Consider the following 20730-nt stretch of genomic DNA (forward strand, 5'->3'; position numbering starts at 1 on the left):
GAAGGCGCCGAACACCTTGAGTCTCTTCGCCGGGAGCAAGCAGAAGCCAAGCGCAGGCAGCGCATGTCAACCCAAGCACCCCACCCACCCGCCCCTTCAACCACCGTCTGCCCCACCTGTGACAGAGACTGTAGGTCCTGCATTGGGCTCATCAGTCACCTGAGAACTCATTTTTAATGTGGAAGCAAGTCATCCTCAGTTCCGAGGGACTGCCTAAGAAGGAGTTACGATAATTAGTTGACACTGATAATTGGCTTTTGATGGTTGTTGCTGCTGTGTTGGGTAGCAACTTGCATTTATATAGCACCTTTATTGCAGAAAATGTCCCAAGGCCCTTCACAAAGAAAGCAAGAGTTATGATCATTAGCCAAAGGGTGGGGAGAGGCGCAACAAGGCCGGGGGGTGGGTGGAGGTTAGGCAGGGAGTTCTATAAAGTAGGGGCGAGACAGCTCAAGACAGTGCTAGAGGCTGCAGCAGAGGAAGTACAAATACAAAGGAGGCCAGAGTGAACGCACCAACAGACAGTGGCTAGGATAGAAGGCAGGTTGAAGTTGCAGAGTTGGAGTGAAGCTTTGAATCAGAAGATTTTGACAATTGCCAAGGACTTCCGACAGGCCCGGCAATGCATTGTTTGTACAAACTGTTCCAATATAATATTCAAACACCACCCAAACAAGTTCACTACTGCATGGAATGGACAGCCCATACTCACATTCCAGCTTGATATTTCGAAGTGCATTAATTCTGAACTCAACAACAACTTGCATTTATATAGCTCCTTTAACGTAGTAAAACGTCCCAAGGCGCTTAAGAGGAGTATAATAAGACAAAAAGTGTGACACTGAGCCACATAAGGAGAAATTAGGGCAGGTGACCAAAAGCTTGGTCAAAGAGGTAGGTTTTAAGGCGTGTCTTAAAAGGAGGTAAGAGAGGCGGAGAGGTTTAGGCTTAAAATTACATTTACTAATTTGCAAATATCATTTCAAAAAGGAGAAAATGTTAAGAATTCTCAGAGGAAATTCTCCCCCCCCCCAATGTCTATTGGCAGGGGGAATGGGAGAGTCCAATTCTCCTCTAACCCTCAAGTTAACACACCATCCATTTCAAGCAAAGGCTATCCTCCATGGTAGGGAACACAATCAGCAATTCAATCACGGTTCTGATGTCAACCCACCAGAAGCACATGGGAATAAATAACAACCCCTTTTGCTGCCAGGTTTCTATTCTTCAATCCCCACCTCTCAGATGACTGAGCGGAGATGGGTTAAGGCTGGGATTCAAAAACTACTCAATATTTTGGCTTTTAGCCCCATACTATATATAGTTCAGTGTTAAAAAGTAAATATTTCCTTTTCAGTCTTTGCAGACTGGTCCTGACCTACTTAGCTCTGTCTGTGCTTTGAATATCTCCACTCAAATAAGAACAGCGATTGCAAACTGTTCCTTCCATTAAGTTTCTGTCCTACTGAAAAATATTTTCCATTGTACTTTAAGAAAAAATGGACATTAAAACATTTTATTGGGGTACACTTAGTAATATGCAGGATTTAAGAATTAGGGAGACTAAAAGGTCAAGCACAATCACAGGACTATATCGCCCAATGAAATCCTCAATGCTTGTTACAATGGCATGCGCCACTAACCAATTCCCGTAACAATTTGAACAAATATTTTATAAAAGATGATCTGAACCAGTCTTCTCAAAGTATAATGGAAAAATAAAGGTTTCTTCATTCACTAATTGTCTCAAAGCCATTTTTTTTTTTTTTTATATAAAAAAGGGGGGGAAAAAGTTGCATCTGTTTACAAATTTCGGCCAAAGATCCATGCATATTTCTGCCAAGAAAAAATGATTATAGGTTTGCAGAACTGCCTCTACCTTTCTCTCCTCTCAAACATACCAGTATCAAAAGAAAGTACCGGAAAATTAACTGGTGGCAGTTATCCCTCAAGAGTTACCCAAGTATATGGGGGGGGGGGGGGGGGTGGAGAAAGAGGGGTCACCTTATTTTAACTCTGCTTTACTAAACATTATAAGTGATAAGACTGGGACTATTCCCCAAAAGAACACCAGTTGTGGTAACAAACCCATATGCTCCATGTTGTCTTTTCACAACCAATACAGTTGCAGTTTGCCCACTTATAGGTCTAAATTTTGCCGCCGCTCAGAGTGCGGGTATGGAGGCGGGTCCGCTGTCAAAATGGCAGTGATTGACAGCGGGGCAGAAGTCCACTCTGAACCCGCCTCCTGTTTGCAGACCCAGCACAAAGCGGCGGGTCAGGCAATTGAGATACTTAAGAAGCTGCTTAAAGGGTATATAAGGGGTATTTTACTTGGTACTAATGATTTTTCAATTTTTTTTTTAACAAGGTGCTTGGGGATTATGTCAGGTTCTCAATGACTCTCCATTGCTGTGAATAATTGACAGCTGCAAAAGTGGTATAAAAGCTACCATTTCACAGCTATTCAATTTCCAATCTTAGAGGCTGGAGCCTTCAGGATTTGGAATATACTTTTCAGCTTCATGGAGGTTTGAAGTGTTTGGAGCAAACACTCTACCCAGTGTTACCTCCTTGGAGAAACCTCTCTCACCATTGACAGATCGCTTCTGACATCTCAATTTCAGCTGCCATCTATTTCATCAGCATTGAAAAAAATCTCACCTTGGTCCTCAGTACCTCACCACGATCAGCCCCAACACCAACATCACCAACCTTCGCCGCAATAACCTGATGCTGCACAGGACATCAGCACCCAACCACATTGCTGGCCAGCGATGACCACACCATGGCCAGATTTACTTCTCTTGACACTGTACACCCTGGCTGCCACATGATGCGCCAGGTTGGCACCACCCCACACCACCATAAAGCATCCTACAATGTCCAAGCCATTCCTTTCACACTCATCACCATTGCCTTGGGGGGGGGGGGGGGGGGGTTCCCTTATGTCTCACCATTCACTGCAATTCACTAAGACACTTCCAAAGGTGCACACAAATCTGTCCAAGAAGGCAAAGTGTTGAAAATAAAGATTTCAATGTTTGACAGCACATTAACAAACTTCACATGAATATTGCATAAAACATCCAAGTGCCTACTCTTGTGTGTTGTTAGTTGGTATGATTGGACTAGGATGAGGGTGAGTGTGAGGGGTGGCTAGTGAGATGGGGAAGTGATAATGTAGATGGAGAGGGATGGGTGGAGGTGCAAGGTAAGTTGGTGTAAGGATGTGCAGGAGTAGGGTAGGGAAGGCAGAGTGATGGGGATGTGAGGAGAGGCACAGCAGGATGAGGTTGAGTGTGGCTTTGCAGTAATGTTTTGTGATCTACTGAGATCATTGAAAGGTTTGTGCCACTGCAGCCTGAGACGACATTTGCCAGTGAAAGTATAACTATTTGTTAATTTTCTTTTTTTTTTTTTTTTTTTTTTTTATAAATGGTAGAGCATTTGCCCCCTACCATCTGGTGGGGATGTTACACTTTTTCCAAGGAGGCTTTGAGGGTGTCCTTGAAGCGTTTCTTCTGCCCAACTGGGGCTCTCTTGCCGTGCCGGAGCTCAGAGTAGAGCACTTGTTTTGGGAGCCTCGTATCTGGTGGAGGAAAACAAGGCTACCTCAGTCCACTAAATAGAAACCAAATCAATCACCATCCAAGGGTATGAGGCAATTCCAGGCTGCAGAATTAAGACATCTTGAAAATTGTACTTTGCATTCACTTGAGTGAGTAATGAAAAAAGCACTCATTAGTAGAGAGACTTTTCTTTTAACTCAGTCGGGTGTCCACATTTCAGTTATTTTTATTTCTGTTGGCTCTACACTAAACTCCTTGCACCAAGTAATTAATTTCAGACATTCTTTCTGAAATTTTTTATGCATTGAGAGTCAGTCAAATGGAGCCGCGGAACAGAAGAATTCAGCAGTGACGCAGAACACCAGAGCCCGTTACCCAGAAAGAGTGGCGGAATTCAACGTTAACAGTAAAGCTCCAGCCCACAATGAACCCACAGAATAGTGGGTTGACACTTGCAGCTGCAGAATATATATGGAATTTCTGCTTATACTGTTACTACAAAACAGGTTCTACTGCAAAGATCTATTCAAGACTGCAGGAAGGGCTTTTGGAAAAGCACTCAGTCCCCTAGAGTCCTACGAGACCTCAGGATACAAATCATTTCAAGATAAGTCAGGACAATGTTTGCATTGTTGAAAATAAAAACCAGCTGCAGGAGACAGCTTCAGCAAAACCTATTGCTCAAGTTTTGAAGGAGTCAACAATTTTGTAACAGATTATAAGTACCAGTAAGGAAAAGGAAAGCTTGCATTTCTATAGCGCCTTTTACGACCACCGGACGTCCCAAAGCACTTTATAGCCAATTAAGTACTTTTTGGAGTGTAGTCACTGTTGTAGGAAACACGGCAGCCAATTTGCACACAACAAGCTCCCACAAACAGCAATGTAAAAATGACCAGATAATCTGTTTTAGTGATGTTGATTGAGGGATAAATCTTTGACCAGGACACTGGGTCTAACCCCCCCTGCTCTTCTTCGAAATAATGCCATGGGATCTTTTACATCCACCTGAGAGAGCAGACAGGGCCTTGGTTTAACATCTCATCTGAAAGACAGCATTTCTGACAGTGCAGCACTCCCTCAGTACTGCACTGAAGTGTCAGCCTAGATTTTTGTGCTCAAGTCCCTAAAGTGGGACTTGAACCCAGAAACTTCTGACTCAGAGGCGAGGGTGCTACCAACTGAGCCACAGCTGACGGTGGTAAAAGTCAGTGCAGTCCTGGCAGAGGTAAATCGTGCTTGAGCTGCTTTTTTGAGTAGCAAGAGGCCCACAGTTTCTTGGGCCAAAAGATGCTCCGCTAATTATATGCAAGTCACATTATGTGGGTTTAATTCTTGTAATGTCAGCAGCATTTTAAAAAAGGTTTGCGGCAGACTTTGATACAATTATTTCAGAAAAACATAATTACTAACAAAAGGCTTGGGTTTCATTGCCACCATCATGCTTTAGTACTTCAGTTGGCTTTGTTTACCCTGATGGCTAGCAAACACTGGTGCAAAGAAGATGGTGAGGAAAGAAAAAAAGACAAGTGAAGAAAAGCAAATTAAATGAAGAAAAATTAGAAATACAAATCTAATGAGTAGGGCAGTATTCTTAAAGTACCATTTAAAAAAATTAATCCGTTTCAATTTAATTGCTGATTGATGGCCATTTGATTCTATAAACCCAGAAGACTAGCTTGCATGATAACACCATTACCTCAATCTGCATGAAAACATCACATTTTGTTCTGTAGCTCTCAACGCAATTCTCCTGTTAACTCCTGTGCGTCATTCAAGGCAATTATCAGATTACAAAAATGCAACAAAGTTACTGCGCACATTATCAGACACACAGACCCCAACACACATTATCTGGGAGGAATGTTTTATTAAGTTATGAGAATTTTGTAGTAGTCATGGTCTGAAGGTTGGGCTCACTAGAAACTTGTGACTTGCAATTTCCCCCCTCCCCCCAGCTCTTGACTAATGAGCACAACATTCTCAACCCTTGCAAGAAAAAAAAGTGAATGGGCAGCACTTAGCAAAGTGCAGAGATGGAGTTAAAAACAGGGAGCAACTTCACAAGAAAAGGAAGCTGAAAACAAAGTTAAGCTGGAGAAACTAAAGCTCAGTATCCTAATTTAGGGTAATTAGAAAAATCATAGCAATACGTAATTTACGTAGAATTTGTAACTTCATTTATCCCCACTATGGAGGCTCACACTAAGCGTACAGCACAACTTTTTATTTTAAAAGAACATTTTCAAATACTTCTCTTTTTAAAAAAAAACATTTGCAGGCAATCAGGGAAGGGAAAGGGAACAGACAGTAAGTGTACCGTAAAATATGGTGCAATAGTTGCTCCTTTCTACAAGTTGCAGCCTGCAAACATGTGGCTGGTGTTTTGTGGGAGGTTTCCTGTATGTAAAAGTTGTACATGACTAACCATTTAGAATTTACAGGATATTTTGTACATCATATTTCATGAATCACAAGATTTTTTTTAAATGGGTGAAGGATGTGAAAGAAATGGAAAAATGTGTTTTCTGCTTCTGAACAGAATTCCTTGCTAAGATCACGAATACTGTACATTACAAAGAGATTCTGTCAAGCAAAATGGGAAAGAATTCCTGAGGATTAAAAAACCTCTATACGTCACAAAAATAAAAGATGAATGGAAATCCTTTTTCAGCTACTTCACTAAAATGCAACTAACTGTGCTTCATTTTTCAACCCAATTCTTTCCATCTCAGCAAGACCAATCTCACGTAACAAGCCAAGGCAATCCTGGTCTTCTATTTGGGGTTACAAAGGTCAAATTCCATTTCACGAAGCATCCATGTTAGTACAGTGCATCTGCGTTGCTGTTCCTGGGTCGTTTGATTTTCTCAATATTTTTGATGATCATGTCATGTAACGTTACCTGTTGGGGGGGGGGAAAAAGTGATGTTTTAAATTTACAATTTTATTCTTCCCTGCAGACAGTAAGTTGGTATCTTTTAATCTATGGAACCTGGGTGCAAACCGAACCATGACTGCTGGGATGAAAGTCTATCACACATCTACCAACATGAGTTTGGACAGTTACAACTCGGCATGCTTGGAGCAGCAAGCGATCGCATTTTGGCAATCTCATTCATGACGGGAAAAGGACAGCTGGTGTGAGAAGTTGAATAATTCACGCTGACCGATTCAGCGGGAGTCTTTTGAGTTTTAAGTTAAGGCATATTGTTGGGGCAGAGTAGAACAAAGTTGACATCTGACCATAATCTACCTGACCAACGACAATGTATTGCTGACCCTGGTTGCCAGAAAAAGGAAAACCGTCTGTACTAAGAGGCTCACCTTCATGAACAAAAAAAAGCCAGAATGCTTTTAAAAGTTTCTTTTGTGTCCTAAAGTGTGTTCTCAGGCCTTTCTTTGCCTATGTGCTTTCACAGGTGAGCAAGAACAGCCTGGGCTTTCCTCCCAGAAAACATTTGGTATCTGCTTCAGGAATTCACTTGTATGGATGTATCCCACAATTGATGGCATTGCAATTCAGAGATCCTTAGAGTCCAGGAAATTTTATAACCCCCCTCCCCACTCTAAATATCTGCATAACCCAAAAATGTGACTTACCATTAGAGTGCTCTTTTGTTCATTCGACTGAACAAAGCTGCAGGTACCAGAAACTGCAAGTAGCTCACATTTTTGGAGACAAGGACTTCTCGCTGCATTTCCTCTTCAGAGCTATGCACAGAAAGTTGCTTTACATCACCTTGTTTTGGAGAATAAATCAACCAAAACTGTACTTGAATCTTTTAATATCTAGTTTTTTTTTTTAAAAAACTGAACAATATATGAATGCACAAGTTCTAAAACCCAATCTGCATCAATCACGGAATGTGATGTAAGGGAACTTCATAAGCACAGCTCTGCAACAAAACAAAATGGCGTTCCCCCATACTCAAACTCCAGCTCCGTGCAATTTGACACCAGCAGATTTGATTAGACCCAAAAACCTCAGTGGTAAGTGACCTTTCACTCTATCCCCACCCAGCAGAGTGAGGCTATTCTCAAACTGGATGGTATCAACAACATGCATTGTGAGACAGTACAATAAAAGGCATCAACTTACTCATTATAGGAGCAAAAGGTGAAATTATCTTTCCACAACTCTTCCCTCATTTTATGCACGAGTCACAATTTCCAAACCAAATTATTTTGAAACGAATGGGATGGGGCGGGGGTGGAATTAAGGGAGTAGGAGAAAAGCACTCAGACTGTGTGGTTTGGGCTTGCTAGGTTATAAGGATAGAGGAAACTTTCTGGTATCCGGCACTGACGGGACCGAGCTGGTGCTGTACCATCAAAACTGCCGTAGAAACCAGCGCTAATGTTAAAACATACGGAGCTTTTGAGCTCCGGTGAATCAACAAACCCTACAGCTTCAAAACAGTCGGCCGCAGCTTAAAAGCGTCTCTGTAGCTAAGCAACAGCTTCAGCTAGACCTTGCAGAGCCTGACTGGGGAAAAAAAAGCAACGAGAAGTAAAAAAACTTATAGGAAACGGCTCCTGAATTTTGCTGGTAAATAGAGCTTTCCGGACATTTAACCTCCGGTTAAACGAAAGTTTCCTGTACTTCACAGCTTGTTTTGGTCAGTTGGGTGTTTGACATACAGAAAAAAACATCATATGTAGAAGTCTCCAAACCAAACTACTGAGAAGTCTATACAGATAGTTTGCCCAATTTGGAGCACACACTCTCCCTGTAGGGGCCCACCACATTTATCCAAGTCCAGATAGCTTAAGCACAAGCTGGTACATCGTGGCTTAGAGGCCCTGAAGTGTAGTGGGGTAACTGCTGGAGTTTAACCATTTAAAAATCACCATCGGAGAACTGGTAAGCTTCCTGTTGCCTGCCCAGCTAAGACCATCCTACTGGCAAGGGCAATGGTGTGCATGGTTATCTGAAACCAATTGGCAAGAATCCCAACAGGTTTAACCCACCAGGACTGATTGGTGAGCCAGACCGACTAGTCAATCGCCAGCACGCTGGAGATTTGTGAATTTGTTGATCTCGGGTATCGCATTACAGAATCTAAGAGGGTAAACTTGATTCTGAATTTCCACTCGCAGGCATGTGATCTTGAAGCCATCTTAACCTCAAAGAGACCTGCTTATCTCTCTTACCCCCCAGGAGAGTCACTAGTTAGGGGGTCATTACGCAATAGGCAGTGGTAAAAAGAAAAGTAGTTTTCACTTTGCACTTCAATGCTATCAACTGCTGCCATGCATGTATCAGATGTGAGGCAAGGCTTATTCTATACTGCCCGCAACAATGTGACTTTTCCTCAACTTTTGTTGGGAGCCATCTTGCACTGTGCCAAAATGAATTTATGATTTCCTGTACCAGTTATCCTTGGGACTTCTCACATTCAGACTGCAGTGGTTTGATCACCATTAGGAATTGGATTGAAACTGACCATTTCACTTCAGTCTTTAACCGGCAGAGAAGGGATATTCATCCAATCAATCAGTCTGGGTTAAATGTGAACCCAGATCATAAAAACAAAATAACAGTTGTATCATAAATATCCATTTAATTTTCTAACTTAATCGAGGGAGGGATATCGAATGCAGGGTTAGCAACGTTCGTTGAATGCAGTCTTTACATAGGATTTACAGCACAGAAACAGGCCATTCGGCCCAACCAGTCCATGCTAGCGTTTATGCTCCACGCGAGCCTCCTCCCGACTTTCATCTATCAGCATAACCCTCTATTCCCTTCTCCCTCATATTCTTGTCTAGCCTCCCCTTAAATGTATCTATACTATTCGCTTCAACCACTCCCTGTGGTAGCGAGTTCCACATTCTCACCACTTTTTGGGTAAAGAAGTTTCTTCTGAATTCCCTATTGGATTTCTTGGTGACTATCTTATATTGATGGCCTCTAGTTATGCTCTTCCCCACAGGTGGAAACACTCTCTCTGTATTGACTCTATCAAAACCTTTCTTAATTTTAAAGACCTCAATTAGGTTACCCCCTCAGCCTTTTCCCCCCCCACCCCCCAAGAGAAAAGAGACCCAGCCAGTTCACCCTTTCCTGATATGTATACCCTCGCATTTCTGGTATCATCCTTGTAAATCTTCTCTCCACTTTCTCCAGTGCTTCTGTATCCTTTTTATAATATGGCGACCAGCACTGTCTTAGCAATGCATTCGACAAGCTCATAAAGCCAGACTCCCTAATGTAGGAGTTCAGTGTTCTTTACCAATACCATGACCCAGGTTGACAAGCAATAGGTTTTTATATTAAGGGGAGAAAGGGAAAAACGCACTGGCCCTCCCAACATATTGGAGAATTGGAATGCTGATTTGCACCTGCAATTATCCACAGGGCAAATTCCCAATCTCCACTATTAAAGGGAAGCACCCAGCCCACATCAAACAATCCCCACAGGAAAGCCCAGGAAAACGCTATTGGCCCAGAAATTCCGGTCTCCACGGGTGAGTACGCACGGGGTACTCACCCGTAAGCCCAATGGAAGTGCCAGTTTCGTGCATGCACTGCGCAGGAAACCGGCACTTCCGTTCCCCTGAAAGAAGGGGTTCAGAGGTGGAACGCGTGCGCAGGAGAGGCAGCGCGTGCGCATCAAACGTACTTTTTTTTTTTTTTTGCAGGTTTTCCTGGGAGGGTAAGTCTCCAGGAGTTACGCTTTTAAAAAGCAGGCGCAAGGCCTGCTTTTTACAAGGTAAGTGGTGAATTAATTAAAATTAAAACATTTTTTCCACAGGTTTATTATTTTTAAATACTTTAAAGAAAGGTAAGTTTATTTTTAGCCCTGTTAGAAAATGTAATTAATTTTTTCAAAAATTTAAATTATTGTTTAAAAGTTATTTCATGTAATTTATAGTTTATTTTAAAAATGTGATTTAAAAAAAAATTATTTGAAGATTTAGTGATGTTTTGGGGCTTATAGTATTTATAGGTTTGACAGGTCTTCCTGTCAAACTTATGAATGAAGCATTCCCTACTATCATTGGCTCTCCATGGCCCACGTGATCCCAGGGGACGCTTCAAACTAACTGGGCCCCTGGGATACGCAAGCACTGCGCACCGGCAGTTGGAGCAGGCCCAGGATCGGAATCCCACGGGGGCCCACAGCTCAACGGCTGGCGCGGTAGGTAAGTGCAGGTCGGGGGCTTGCACCCGCGGGAAGCCTCCGACCCGAATTTCTGGGCCATTATGTAGTAGCACTCGTTTTTTCTTTTCGGAGCAGCAACACCCTTTTTTGAGGGGGAAAGAAGTGAAAGAGCACGAGATTACTGCCATGCTGAAATAGCATTTTTGAAAGCACAGCTCGAGATATTGAAAAGCAAAAGTGCCGGGAAAAGATTTTTCACTGGATTATTGTAGATCTGGACGGAATTTATTACTTACATATTGATTTCTCAGTTCGGAAACAATTAATCGAAGACTGATGTATTCCTTCTCATCAATTTCAGACACTGTGCGCCGGTAATCTTCCTAAAAACAGAAACGGGTAAATTATTGCTCCAGTTTTTTTTTTAAAAAAGCAATGCTGCAAACTGCGATCAATCCTCAAGTATCCAGCACCTAACGCTACCCACCAATCCTAATATCTTGAATTAGCCAATTTTAGCAGGCTTGGCAACAGTGATACTGCAATTGACCGTAGCATTCTTCGGCGACAGAGGGGAAAGTCAGCCACCATCTCCTGATCACAAAGTGCGCATTGTAGATTAGAGCGGAGGACAGAGTTTGGCTCAGCTGTGAGATACCCCCTCCTCATAGGTGAGGTGCTGTAGGGTATCTGGCAAAGAACCTAGACCCGACAGGAGTTAATGCGAGAGAGAGAGATGGGGACAAAAGAGCCAAAGAATTGCCACAAAAAACCTACTTTGCCCATCTGTGTGGTGTTGGAGAAATTCAAGCCAGTCACCACAGGAAAAAAAATATACCAGCCTTCAACACAAGGAAAATACACAACATTAAGTATTACATGTGGTTCAGTAATATATATGGTGGCATGTAGAACTCTGTTCATCTAGTTAGGGAGGAATGTAAATGAGACAAAATACCTGTGGTAATATTTTTGATGAATTTTGTAGTCCTGGCAGAGTTTAGTGTTGGGAATTTTTATTATTTAAAAAAAATCACTTTTGCACTTAATGTCAGTATCAAACACTCTCAAGTCAGGAACTGCATGGGTTAGATTTGAAGTACAGTTTCTTTTAGTCTGCTCCAACAATGTCATTTAACAACAGCTTCTGAAGGACATCGCGGCTGCCCAGAGTGGGACTGCAATGGACTATCGGCGGGAACAAAGTGGACACTGCCCTAACTCATTCCACTTCAGCTCGGAATATCCCCTCTCAGTTAGTCCGGGCTAGATTTGTACCCAGGCTGCAGAGGCAAAAAAAAAAGTTTTCAAAGCTAGTGCACAAAATTAGCTCCTATCTAATTGGGATTTTATAATGAGTTAATTAGGAGAAGGAATATCAGTGCTGAGTAATGTCAGCTTACAAAATGCTTTTCCTAATGCATACCTCTGCATCTAGCATTTGTGACCAATAGAATGACTTGTTTATAATTTTTTAATTTAAAGATACTATTCAATTGCCTCTGACCACAAGGAACTGAAGCTTCTCTGCACCTTCAATCACCTTTATTTTGAAAATGACTTTCTTTTATTTTAGGGCACACATACCACGCTCCCCCGTAGATCTCTACTTGGCAGTGAAGGTTAAATTTAAGTGGTATTTAGCTTCCACTCCGGGGATCCCAGACAGACTGGCCGAGAGCAAGAAGTCTTTTTTGTTCTCTGCCACAGTATATTACACGGAATTCTTGTTGCCACTACCGTGGATTAAAAAAAATATATACATTAGTAAAATGGACCTTTCTCTTTTCACCATTTTCGGAACAGATCTCTATTCATTTCAATCACAATGTTAGGATAGAATAAATCCTTATCCCGCAATAGCCATTGTGTTAGGAGATCAAAAGGTTTTGTATAAGTCTCGAAAAAAAGAGTGATTAACTATTTGTAATTTTGTAGGGTTTGGCTGCAGGAGCTCGCTAGCCAACTAACTGGCTATGCATGTACAGGAAACTCTGGTATCCGGCACCGACGGGACTGGGATGGTGCCGGTTGATTACAAATTCCGGATGACGGAGGGTTGATGTAATAAAACTCACTACGCACTTGGTTTGAGCATAATGCAAGGCTATAATCAACTTGTTTCAGAACATGGAGGTCTAGTTGTACTTCACTAGTTCCTTGTCTTACAAAATGTCCCTGGCAAGCTGGGGCCAACGCCCGAGTATTTATACTCCTTGGACGGCGCCACCAGCTGGCCATCCAGTGTTATTTCATAGGTAGTTTCTCGATGATGAGATTTATTACAAGGGTTATCTACCGAGGCTATTTTTAACAAAAATAAAAAAATCAAGAAATGTGCAGCATACAGTAATTGGGTACTCACCTACAGAATCCCATAACGCAAGGTGGGGGAGATAATTCACGATAAAGATGGAGAGAGACACAGAAAAATGGCGGATCGGAAGAGACTACCGGCAGCGCGGTAGAGTCAGACTCCTGTTATTGAGGTGTTCAGACTTCCGACAGCGCCAAGAAGCCGAGTAGCGGCAGTTTGGAGAACTACCCCCACTGACCAACTCAGCCACCGCGGGAGACTCGGACTCGGCAACATTGCCGGTTATTGAGGTGTTGTTTTCGGGGTATGAATTTTGCCAGTTAATAGAGAATTCCGGATATTTAGGTGCCGTTTAAACGAGAGTTTCCTGTACTTCAAAACACTTCCCTGCACCTATTGTTAATTTTGATGACATATACTTTCGCATCAAAATAGTTTCATTTCCACTTACCACATGGGGATACTTAGCTACTTTGGACACCAATTTTGCTCTTGTGATGTAGTATCTGGAAACACACAAATATATGGTTTGTTTTAAATCAGGTTTTGTAGGCTTGTAGAACCAGAAAGCGGAGTATGATTTACACCCATAAAACTCAAAGGTAATACAGGTAGACTACCCTTTATCCGAACTTCCGAAAACCGAAACCCTCTAAAAACCGAAGGTTTTTTCGTTCAGCGTAAGTCGTGCGCACGACCCCCCGCGGACCCCCCCCCCGCCGACCCCGGCCCCTGTCGACCCCGACCCCTGTCGACGCCCCCGCGGACCCCCGCCGGCCCCGACCCCCGCCGACTTATGCTGAGCGTCAGCGTAAGTCGTGCGCACGACCCCCCGCCAACCCCGACCCCCGCGCGGACCCCTGCCGACTTACGCTGAGCGTCAGCGTAAGTCGTGCACACGACCCCCCGCGGACCACCCCGCCGACCCCGACCCCCGCCGACCCACCTTCAGAAATCCGAAATTCTCCGAAAACTGAAACACGGCTGGTCCCGAGGTTTTCGGATAAAGGATAGTCTACCTGTACTAGTTATGCTTGGCACATCAACATAATCACTTACTGCTCTGAAGCTTTTAAAAATATCAAAAAGTCAACATTTTAAACAGAATACATGCAAAGCTATTGATGTTTGTACTCTGAAAAGTTCTAGCTAAAATATACTAATGGATAAATCCAGATAATGATTTACACACCAAGATCTGTACCTACCTGGAGATCTGGTCCAAGTATGAAGCGGCTTCACTTTCAACTGTTCGAAGTTCGGCAACAGTCTCTTCCTTTAATTGTAAGGGGGGAGGGAAAACAAAGAGATCGAGCAAGTGCGATGACATTATGACTGCAAAGTTTGTGTAAAGCATTTAAACTTGTTTTGCCAAGTTTGAATCTTCGTTCAGGTTATCTAATATTGTATTAAAAGCACAGTCACCATTGATTTACTCTGAGAAAATCTCCATTTCAAACTGGAAGAGCAACCATAATATGATAGAATTTTATATTGAGTTTGAAAGTGATTTAGTTCAATCCGAAACTAAGGTCTTAAATCTAAACAAAGCAAACTACGTAGGTATGAGGGGCGAGTTGGCTAAGGTAGATTGGGAAACTACATTAAAAGGTATGATGGAGAGAAGCAATGGCTAGCATTTAAAGAATACATAATTTACAACAAATATACATTCCTTTAAGGCACAAAAACCCCACCGGAAAAGTGGTCCAACTGTGATTAACAAGAGAAGTTAAAGATAGTATTAGATCAAAGGAAGGGGCTTATAATGCTGCCAAAAGTAGCAAGCCTGAGGATTTTAGAATTCAGCAAAAGAGGACCAAGAAATTGATAAAGGGAAAATAGAATGAGAGTAAACTAGTGAGAGACATAAAAACAGACTGTAAAAGTTTCTATAGGTATGTAAAAAGGAAAAGATTAGTGAAAGTAAATGTGGGTCCCTTACAGGCTGAGACAGGCAAAATTATAATGGGGGATAAGGAAATGGCAGAGAAATTAAACAAATACTTTGTGTCTGTCTTCATGGAAGATGATGCAAAAAATTTCCTGGAAATAGTAGAGAATCAGGGGTTGAGCAAGAATGAGGAACTGAAAGAAATTATTAGGTAAAAAAAAAAACAGTACCGGAGAAATTAATGGGACTGAAAGACGATAAATCCCCCGGACCTGATGGCCTACATCCTAGGGTTTTGAAAGAGGTGGCTGGAGAGAGAGTGGATGCATTGGTTGTCATTTTCCAACATTCCATAGATTCTAGAACGGTTCCCGTGGATTGGAAGGTAGCAAACGTAACCCCACTATTTAAGAAAGGAGGGAGAGAGAAAACAGGGAACTACAGACCAGCTAGCGTGACATCAGTAGTAGAATCTATTATTAAGGACGTGGAAACAGGGCACTTAGAAAATAATAATAGGATTGGGCAGAGTCAACGCAGATTTAATGAAAGGAACATCATGTTTGATGAATCTGTTATAGCTTTTTGCGGTTGTAACTAGCAGAATAGATAAGGGGGGACCAGTGAATGTGGTGTACAGTATTTGGATTTTCAGAAGGCATTCGATAAGGTGTCACACAAGAGGTTATTAAACAAAATTAGGGTTCATGGGATTGGGGGTAATATACTAGCATGGATTGAGGATTGGTTAAAGGACAGAAAACAGAGAGTAAGAATAAACGGGTCATTTTCGGGTTGGCAGGCTGTAACTAGTGGGGTACCGCAAGGATCAGTGCTTGGGCCTCAGCTATTCACAATCTATATCAATGATTTGGATGAGGGGACCAAATGTAATATATCCAAGTTTGCTGATGATACAAAGCTGGGTGGGAATGTAAGTTGTGAGGAGGAGGCAAAGAGGCTTCAAGGGGATATAGACAAGCTAAGTGAGTGGGCAAGAACATAATGTGGAGAAATGTGAAGTTATCCACTTTGATTGGAAAAATAGAAAAGCAGAATATATTTTAAATGGTGAGAGATTGGGAAATGTTGGTGTTCAGAGGGACCTGGGTGTCCTTGTACACGAATCACTGAAAGTTAACATGCAGGTAAAGCAAGCAATTAAGAAAGCAAATGATATGTTAGCCTTTATTACAAGAGGATTTGAGTACAAGAGTAAAGACGTCTTAGTGCAATTATATAGGGCCCTGGTGAGACCACACCTGGAGTGTTGTGTACAGTTTTGGTCTCCTTACCTAAGGAAGGATGTACTTGCCATAGAGGGAGTGCAACGAAGGGGGGGGGGGGGGGGGGGGGTTTGTCCTATGAGGAGAGATTGAGTAGACTAGGCCTATATTCTCTAGAGTTTAGAAGAATGAGAGGTGATCTCATTGAAACATACAAAATTCTTAGAGGGCTTGTCAGGGTAGATGCAGGGAGGATGTTTCCCCTGGCTGGGGAGTCTATAACCAGGAGTCACAGTCTCAGAGTAAGGGGTCGGCCATTTAGGGCTGAGATGAGGAGAAAGTTCTTCACTCAGAGGGTGGTGAATCTTTGGAATTCTCTACCCCAGAGGGCTGTGGAGGCTCAGTCGTTGAGTATATTCAAGACAGCGATCGATAGATTTTTGGATAGTGCAGGGAAGTGGAGATGAGGTAGAAGATCAGCCATGATCTCACTGAATGGCGGAGCAGGCTCGAGGGGCGAAATGGCCTACTCCTGCTCCTATTTCTTATGCTCTTATGGAAGGGTTAGTCATTTATTCTCCCCACTGCTCCTTTAACTTCCAATACAACTATATGGGCGTGGAAGTTGATGGGTAACTATGGCGGCGGGGGTGGGGGCGGAGGGTGAAGAGAAGAGTGCTTTCAATCTCAAGTAACCCTCCTCTTAAAACATATGTCTAAAAGATAGCCTACATGAAAAGTGGCATTCTTAAGTTCATAGCAGCCTTAGTGAGACTTGCCACATAGGGCTTGTGCCCTGGCCATGATTAAACTTAACTTTTAGTGCCAAGATTGGCATCGAAGAGCAAGAAAAGTTGCCAGTTCCAACTTAAAATGAATGGCAGTCAGTCAGAAACCAGATATGCACCCAATAAGTCTGTTTGGGTTAGAATGTAACATGGTGGGTTCGTGTGTCTGTTCGTACATTTAAACAGCTAAGAAATTTTACAGTTTTACTAATGTTTCTGGGGAGTACTTTGTATTGGAACTTTTACAATGTTCTACACTTGAATAAATAAGTGTAATGTAATAAATCAAGGGGGCACAATCAGCTAGGAACAGCAGAAATCGAAGTGCACTATTAAAAATTTAATCCACACGCGCACATTCATATATACTTTATGATAACAGAATATATACGCACGCAGTTTGCAAAATATGCGATAAGATTAGCAGTCCTATCACCAAGGTTCCCTGTAATTGTTTTTGGGTGCGCGGCCCCTTGACTGTTTTGCGCATGAGCGAATTTTAACATTGAAAAAGCCGATCCCGGGCTGGCTGCGCGGCTTAGAGGGAACGTTGCCCATCACCCCTTTGTTTTCTTAGCACGACAAAGCAGGGAAAGCTGAGGAAACGGCCACATGATGCAGTGCACTGTCAGGCTGCCTTTTCAGATCTGGGACCAGGGTTTGAATGCAGTCCAGATTGAGGGGAAGGAAGCCACACTCTCACGGCAGCAAAGGTAGTGTGTGAAATGAGTTTGGACAATCTCAATGGCATCCTTTGTGGATATGCAATTCCACAGAAGCTAGCTGCAATTCCACAATTGGAATGAGTAAAGTAGGTGGTACTCTGATTGGCTTGCAGCTGTGGCAGAGTGCAGGCAACTTTACCATGTATTTGGTCACACTGCATGAGCTGAGCGCGCTCGCTGCTGACACGTTGCTAGTGTGGAAAGGCACTCCAATTCCAGCTGACAACTCACCGCTTCATCAGCAGAAAAACTCATCCCGAAGTGCAAAATAAATAGCAAAAAGAGGGGTGCAGAAAATAAGTGGGAGCAAATCTAAAATACTACACACGACAAAAGGTATTACCTGAATAGAAACACCAAAGTTGTTGCCATCTTCTATCCTTGGTATCAATAGCTGAACCCACATTTTAACCTAAAGCATGTTCAAAAGAATGGATATTACACAGCGGCACAACCCACATTTACAGGAAATTTAGACAGCATGAAAGAGCAACGATATAAATAAAGCAAAGCTCTCCCATCTGGAGTAATAATTCCCCCCCCCCCTACCGCATAATAATCCCTTATGGGAGGGGAAAGGAAGGAATTAAATGTTCTCTTGGCTTTGCTTACTGACTATTTGCCAATAACCACAGTCTTTGGTTTCTATTATAATCAAAAGTGTGGAAAGGACTGGGGGCGAGTTTTTCTGCAGTCAAATTAATGAATTTTGCTCATTTTTAGTATTCTAAACCAGTGGTTCTCAAACTGGGGTCCGTGACAAGACCACCCACATCATCTCCAGACACCTGCAGCTGGCCATCCGCGACGACGAGGAGCTCAACAAGTTGCTGGGATGGGTGACCATCACTCGGGGCAGGGGGAGGGGAGGGGGGGGTGCCTAATATCCAAGCTGCGCTGCTGCCAAGGAAAACCTACGCTGGGAGCACGAAGAGTGTCCAAGAATGAACCCAATAACCCAAAGGCTCTTTTCATAGCCACATACAGTATCAGAGGAAGAGCTGGTTACTGTCTGAAAGGAGTCAAGAGAGATCGTTGAGTTAATTTACTGATACACTGTCCTGTTTTAGATCAATCCACATGTTTTCAGTTCCCGATCTCGATGCACCATTGCTCGCACATATCCCCCTCTAGTTCGTGAAAAATTTAAAATTAGCGAAGAATCAACTATTTTGAAAATTCTGCCACCTTTGGTTTTGTGAATAATATTTAAGAGTACATCCTGGTGCACGAATGATAACTATATCAAGATATTTGGAGGCGACGAATTAATTTAGTAATAAAAGGGCCGGATTCAATTATGGTCTGTTTTGCCTTTAGATAGTTTGAATGCTGGTTTCTTTTTCGGAAATTCTGGATCCTTTGTTCAGTTAGAATCTAATCCCAGAACATAGAGTAAGTGCGGGAAGGAAGAGGCCACTCTCGGGCTGTGTGTTTCTTTCCTGGTGTCTATTTGTACCGCACCATTCCCAGACTCGTTTTATTTCAGTTCTTTAGCATTGAATTAAAATTGAGGCTTTTTCCAATTTCAAATGGTATTAAAAAAGGTTCATAATTAGAATTCGTAGATGAGCAGTAGTTTTTTTAGGAAGGTACTTAAAATGTGACAAGTAGGAAGGTGAACACCAAGTGCAGCTTTAAATAAATTGTCAAACATCACACCAAGGATAGACAGTGAGAAGCAGGCACACCCATCTCACTGATATCTGTAAGTACTGTAAATGTTTGTTTTCCTAAAAGCATTAGAACACTCTTTACATGCAGCACTTTCATATTGAGTGTTATAATTTAGATGGGAGTTCTGTGATTACTAATCGATTTGAAAGGGGTCCTTCAACCAAAAATGTTTGAGAACCAGTCTTCATGTTGCTGCTTTCATTACAAACACATTAAGCTACTTAAATACACGTTTCAAGTTGTTTATACAGAATTCAGATTCATGTGACTCAGTCCAAATATAATGCACATTATACACCAACTCCAAGCACGTGCATTAAGATTCTTTACCAGAGGAGTCAGATAGTTTAAAAAAAAAATTTATAATAATTTTTCCTAATTGGCATTTCACTGTTTTAGTTTAAAGGGGTAGGATTACACCGAGACAATCAAAAGCTCCTCGGGGGGGATGGTTCTCATTCTTCAGGTAATACATGAAGGCATGGATCACTGGACATGAGAACTGGTCTCAAGATGAACATTCTTCTCAGACTTCCTTATTTATTTTAAGTACTCCTGGGCATCATGCTGTATAGTCGACAGTGAGCATCTTTGCATCATATCCTGCAATGTGCAATTCATGGGGTGCGGGGGAGAGGAGGACCAATGGCATTGCCTACCCATTTTAGCTTCAGGCTGCTCCAGTTCAATCCATATGGAGTGGACCTTTCCTCTGGACTCCTGCCTCTATCATCCATGCTCCTTCCGTGGTGAATCCTATATTTTCATTCTGTATCCGTACAGTGAGCACAGTTCTACGCGTCCGACAGGACATTTGGCAACATTTTTATTTACTGTGGGACCGATTTACTTGTTCTCCTTTTACTTTTCTCCTCTCTGTTCTTGCAGTTGTTGACTCCTCACTGGGGTAGAATTCCTTGGGTGTCAATCACCTTGTAAGTATCTTGTGCTAGTGAATATTGTTTTAGGAGATGTACAAGGCGGAGTTAGGTCATGATATTCCGGATGAAGAGCAAGAAGCTATTGGTGAAACAATTCTGAAAATATTCACTTCCAATTGCCTGGGGCAGGACAATACAAACAATTTTATCATTCATCAGCAATGGAGAGGAGCAAGGAACAATCTAGAGTGGAACTTCCAAACTGGAATAGGGCTAACTTCAATGGGATGCGAAAGGATCTAGCCAGGGTAAAATGGAACCAAAGACTGACAAGAAAAACTGTAACGGAACAATGGGTGATCTTTAAGGAGGAGATGTTCCAAGTACAGGCTAGGTACATTCCAACAAGAGGGAAGGGTAAGGGAATCAAAGCAAGGGCTCCTTGGATGACGAGGTAGATAGAGAAGATGATAAACAAAAAAGAGGGCGTATGATGAATGTCAGATGAATTCTTCAAGGGAGAACCAGACCAAATACA

The 20730-nt window shown here is 42.4% G+C and overlaps 1 protein-coding gene across 3 annotated transcripts in view; it reads right to left on the reverse strand.

Annotated features, from left to right (window-relative positions):
* Positions 1 to 6001: 6001 nt before the first annotated feature.
* The window catches only part of psme3 (proteasome activator subunit 3), a 47006-nt gene continuing 32277 nt past the window's right edge, over positions 6002 to 20730 (reverse strand). For 2 of the 3 annotated variants that reach the window (XM_085966429.1, XM_085966432.1), the window contains 5 exons: positions 17978 to 18046; positions 14210 to 14277; positions 13453 to 13507; positions 10981 to 11067; positions 6002 to 6477 (listed from right to left, as the gene is read on the reverse strand). In XM_085966429.1, coding sequence (XP_085822555.1) covers positions 6397 to 6477; positions 10981 to 11067; positions 13453 to 13507; positions 14210 to 14277; positions 17978 to 18046 — 360 coding nt within the window. In that variant the 3' untranslated portion in view covers positions 6002 to 6396. Of the gene's footprint in view, positions 6478 to 6518; positions 7287 to 10980; positions 11068 to 13452; positions 13508 to 14209; positions 14278 to 17977; positions 18047 to 20730 lie in introns of those variants that run through there. The other variant, XM_085966431.1, reaches the window with a different exon arrangement.

The sequence above is a fragment of the Somniosus microcephalus genome, chromosome 24 (genome assembly GCF_052327205.1).
Source record: "Somniosus microcephalus isolate GS21.2 chromosome 24, FLI_Smic_1.0, whole genome shotgun sequence".
Lineage (NCBI taxonomy): Eukaryota > Metazoa > Chordata > Chondrichthyes > Squaliformes > Somniosidae > Somniosus > Somniosus microcephalus.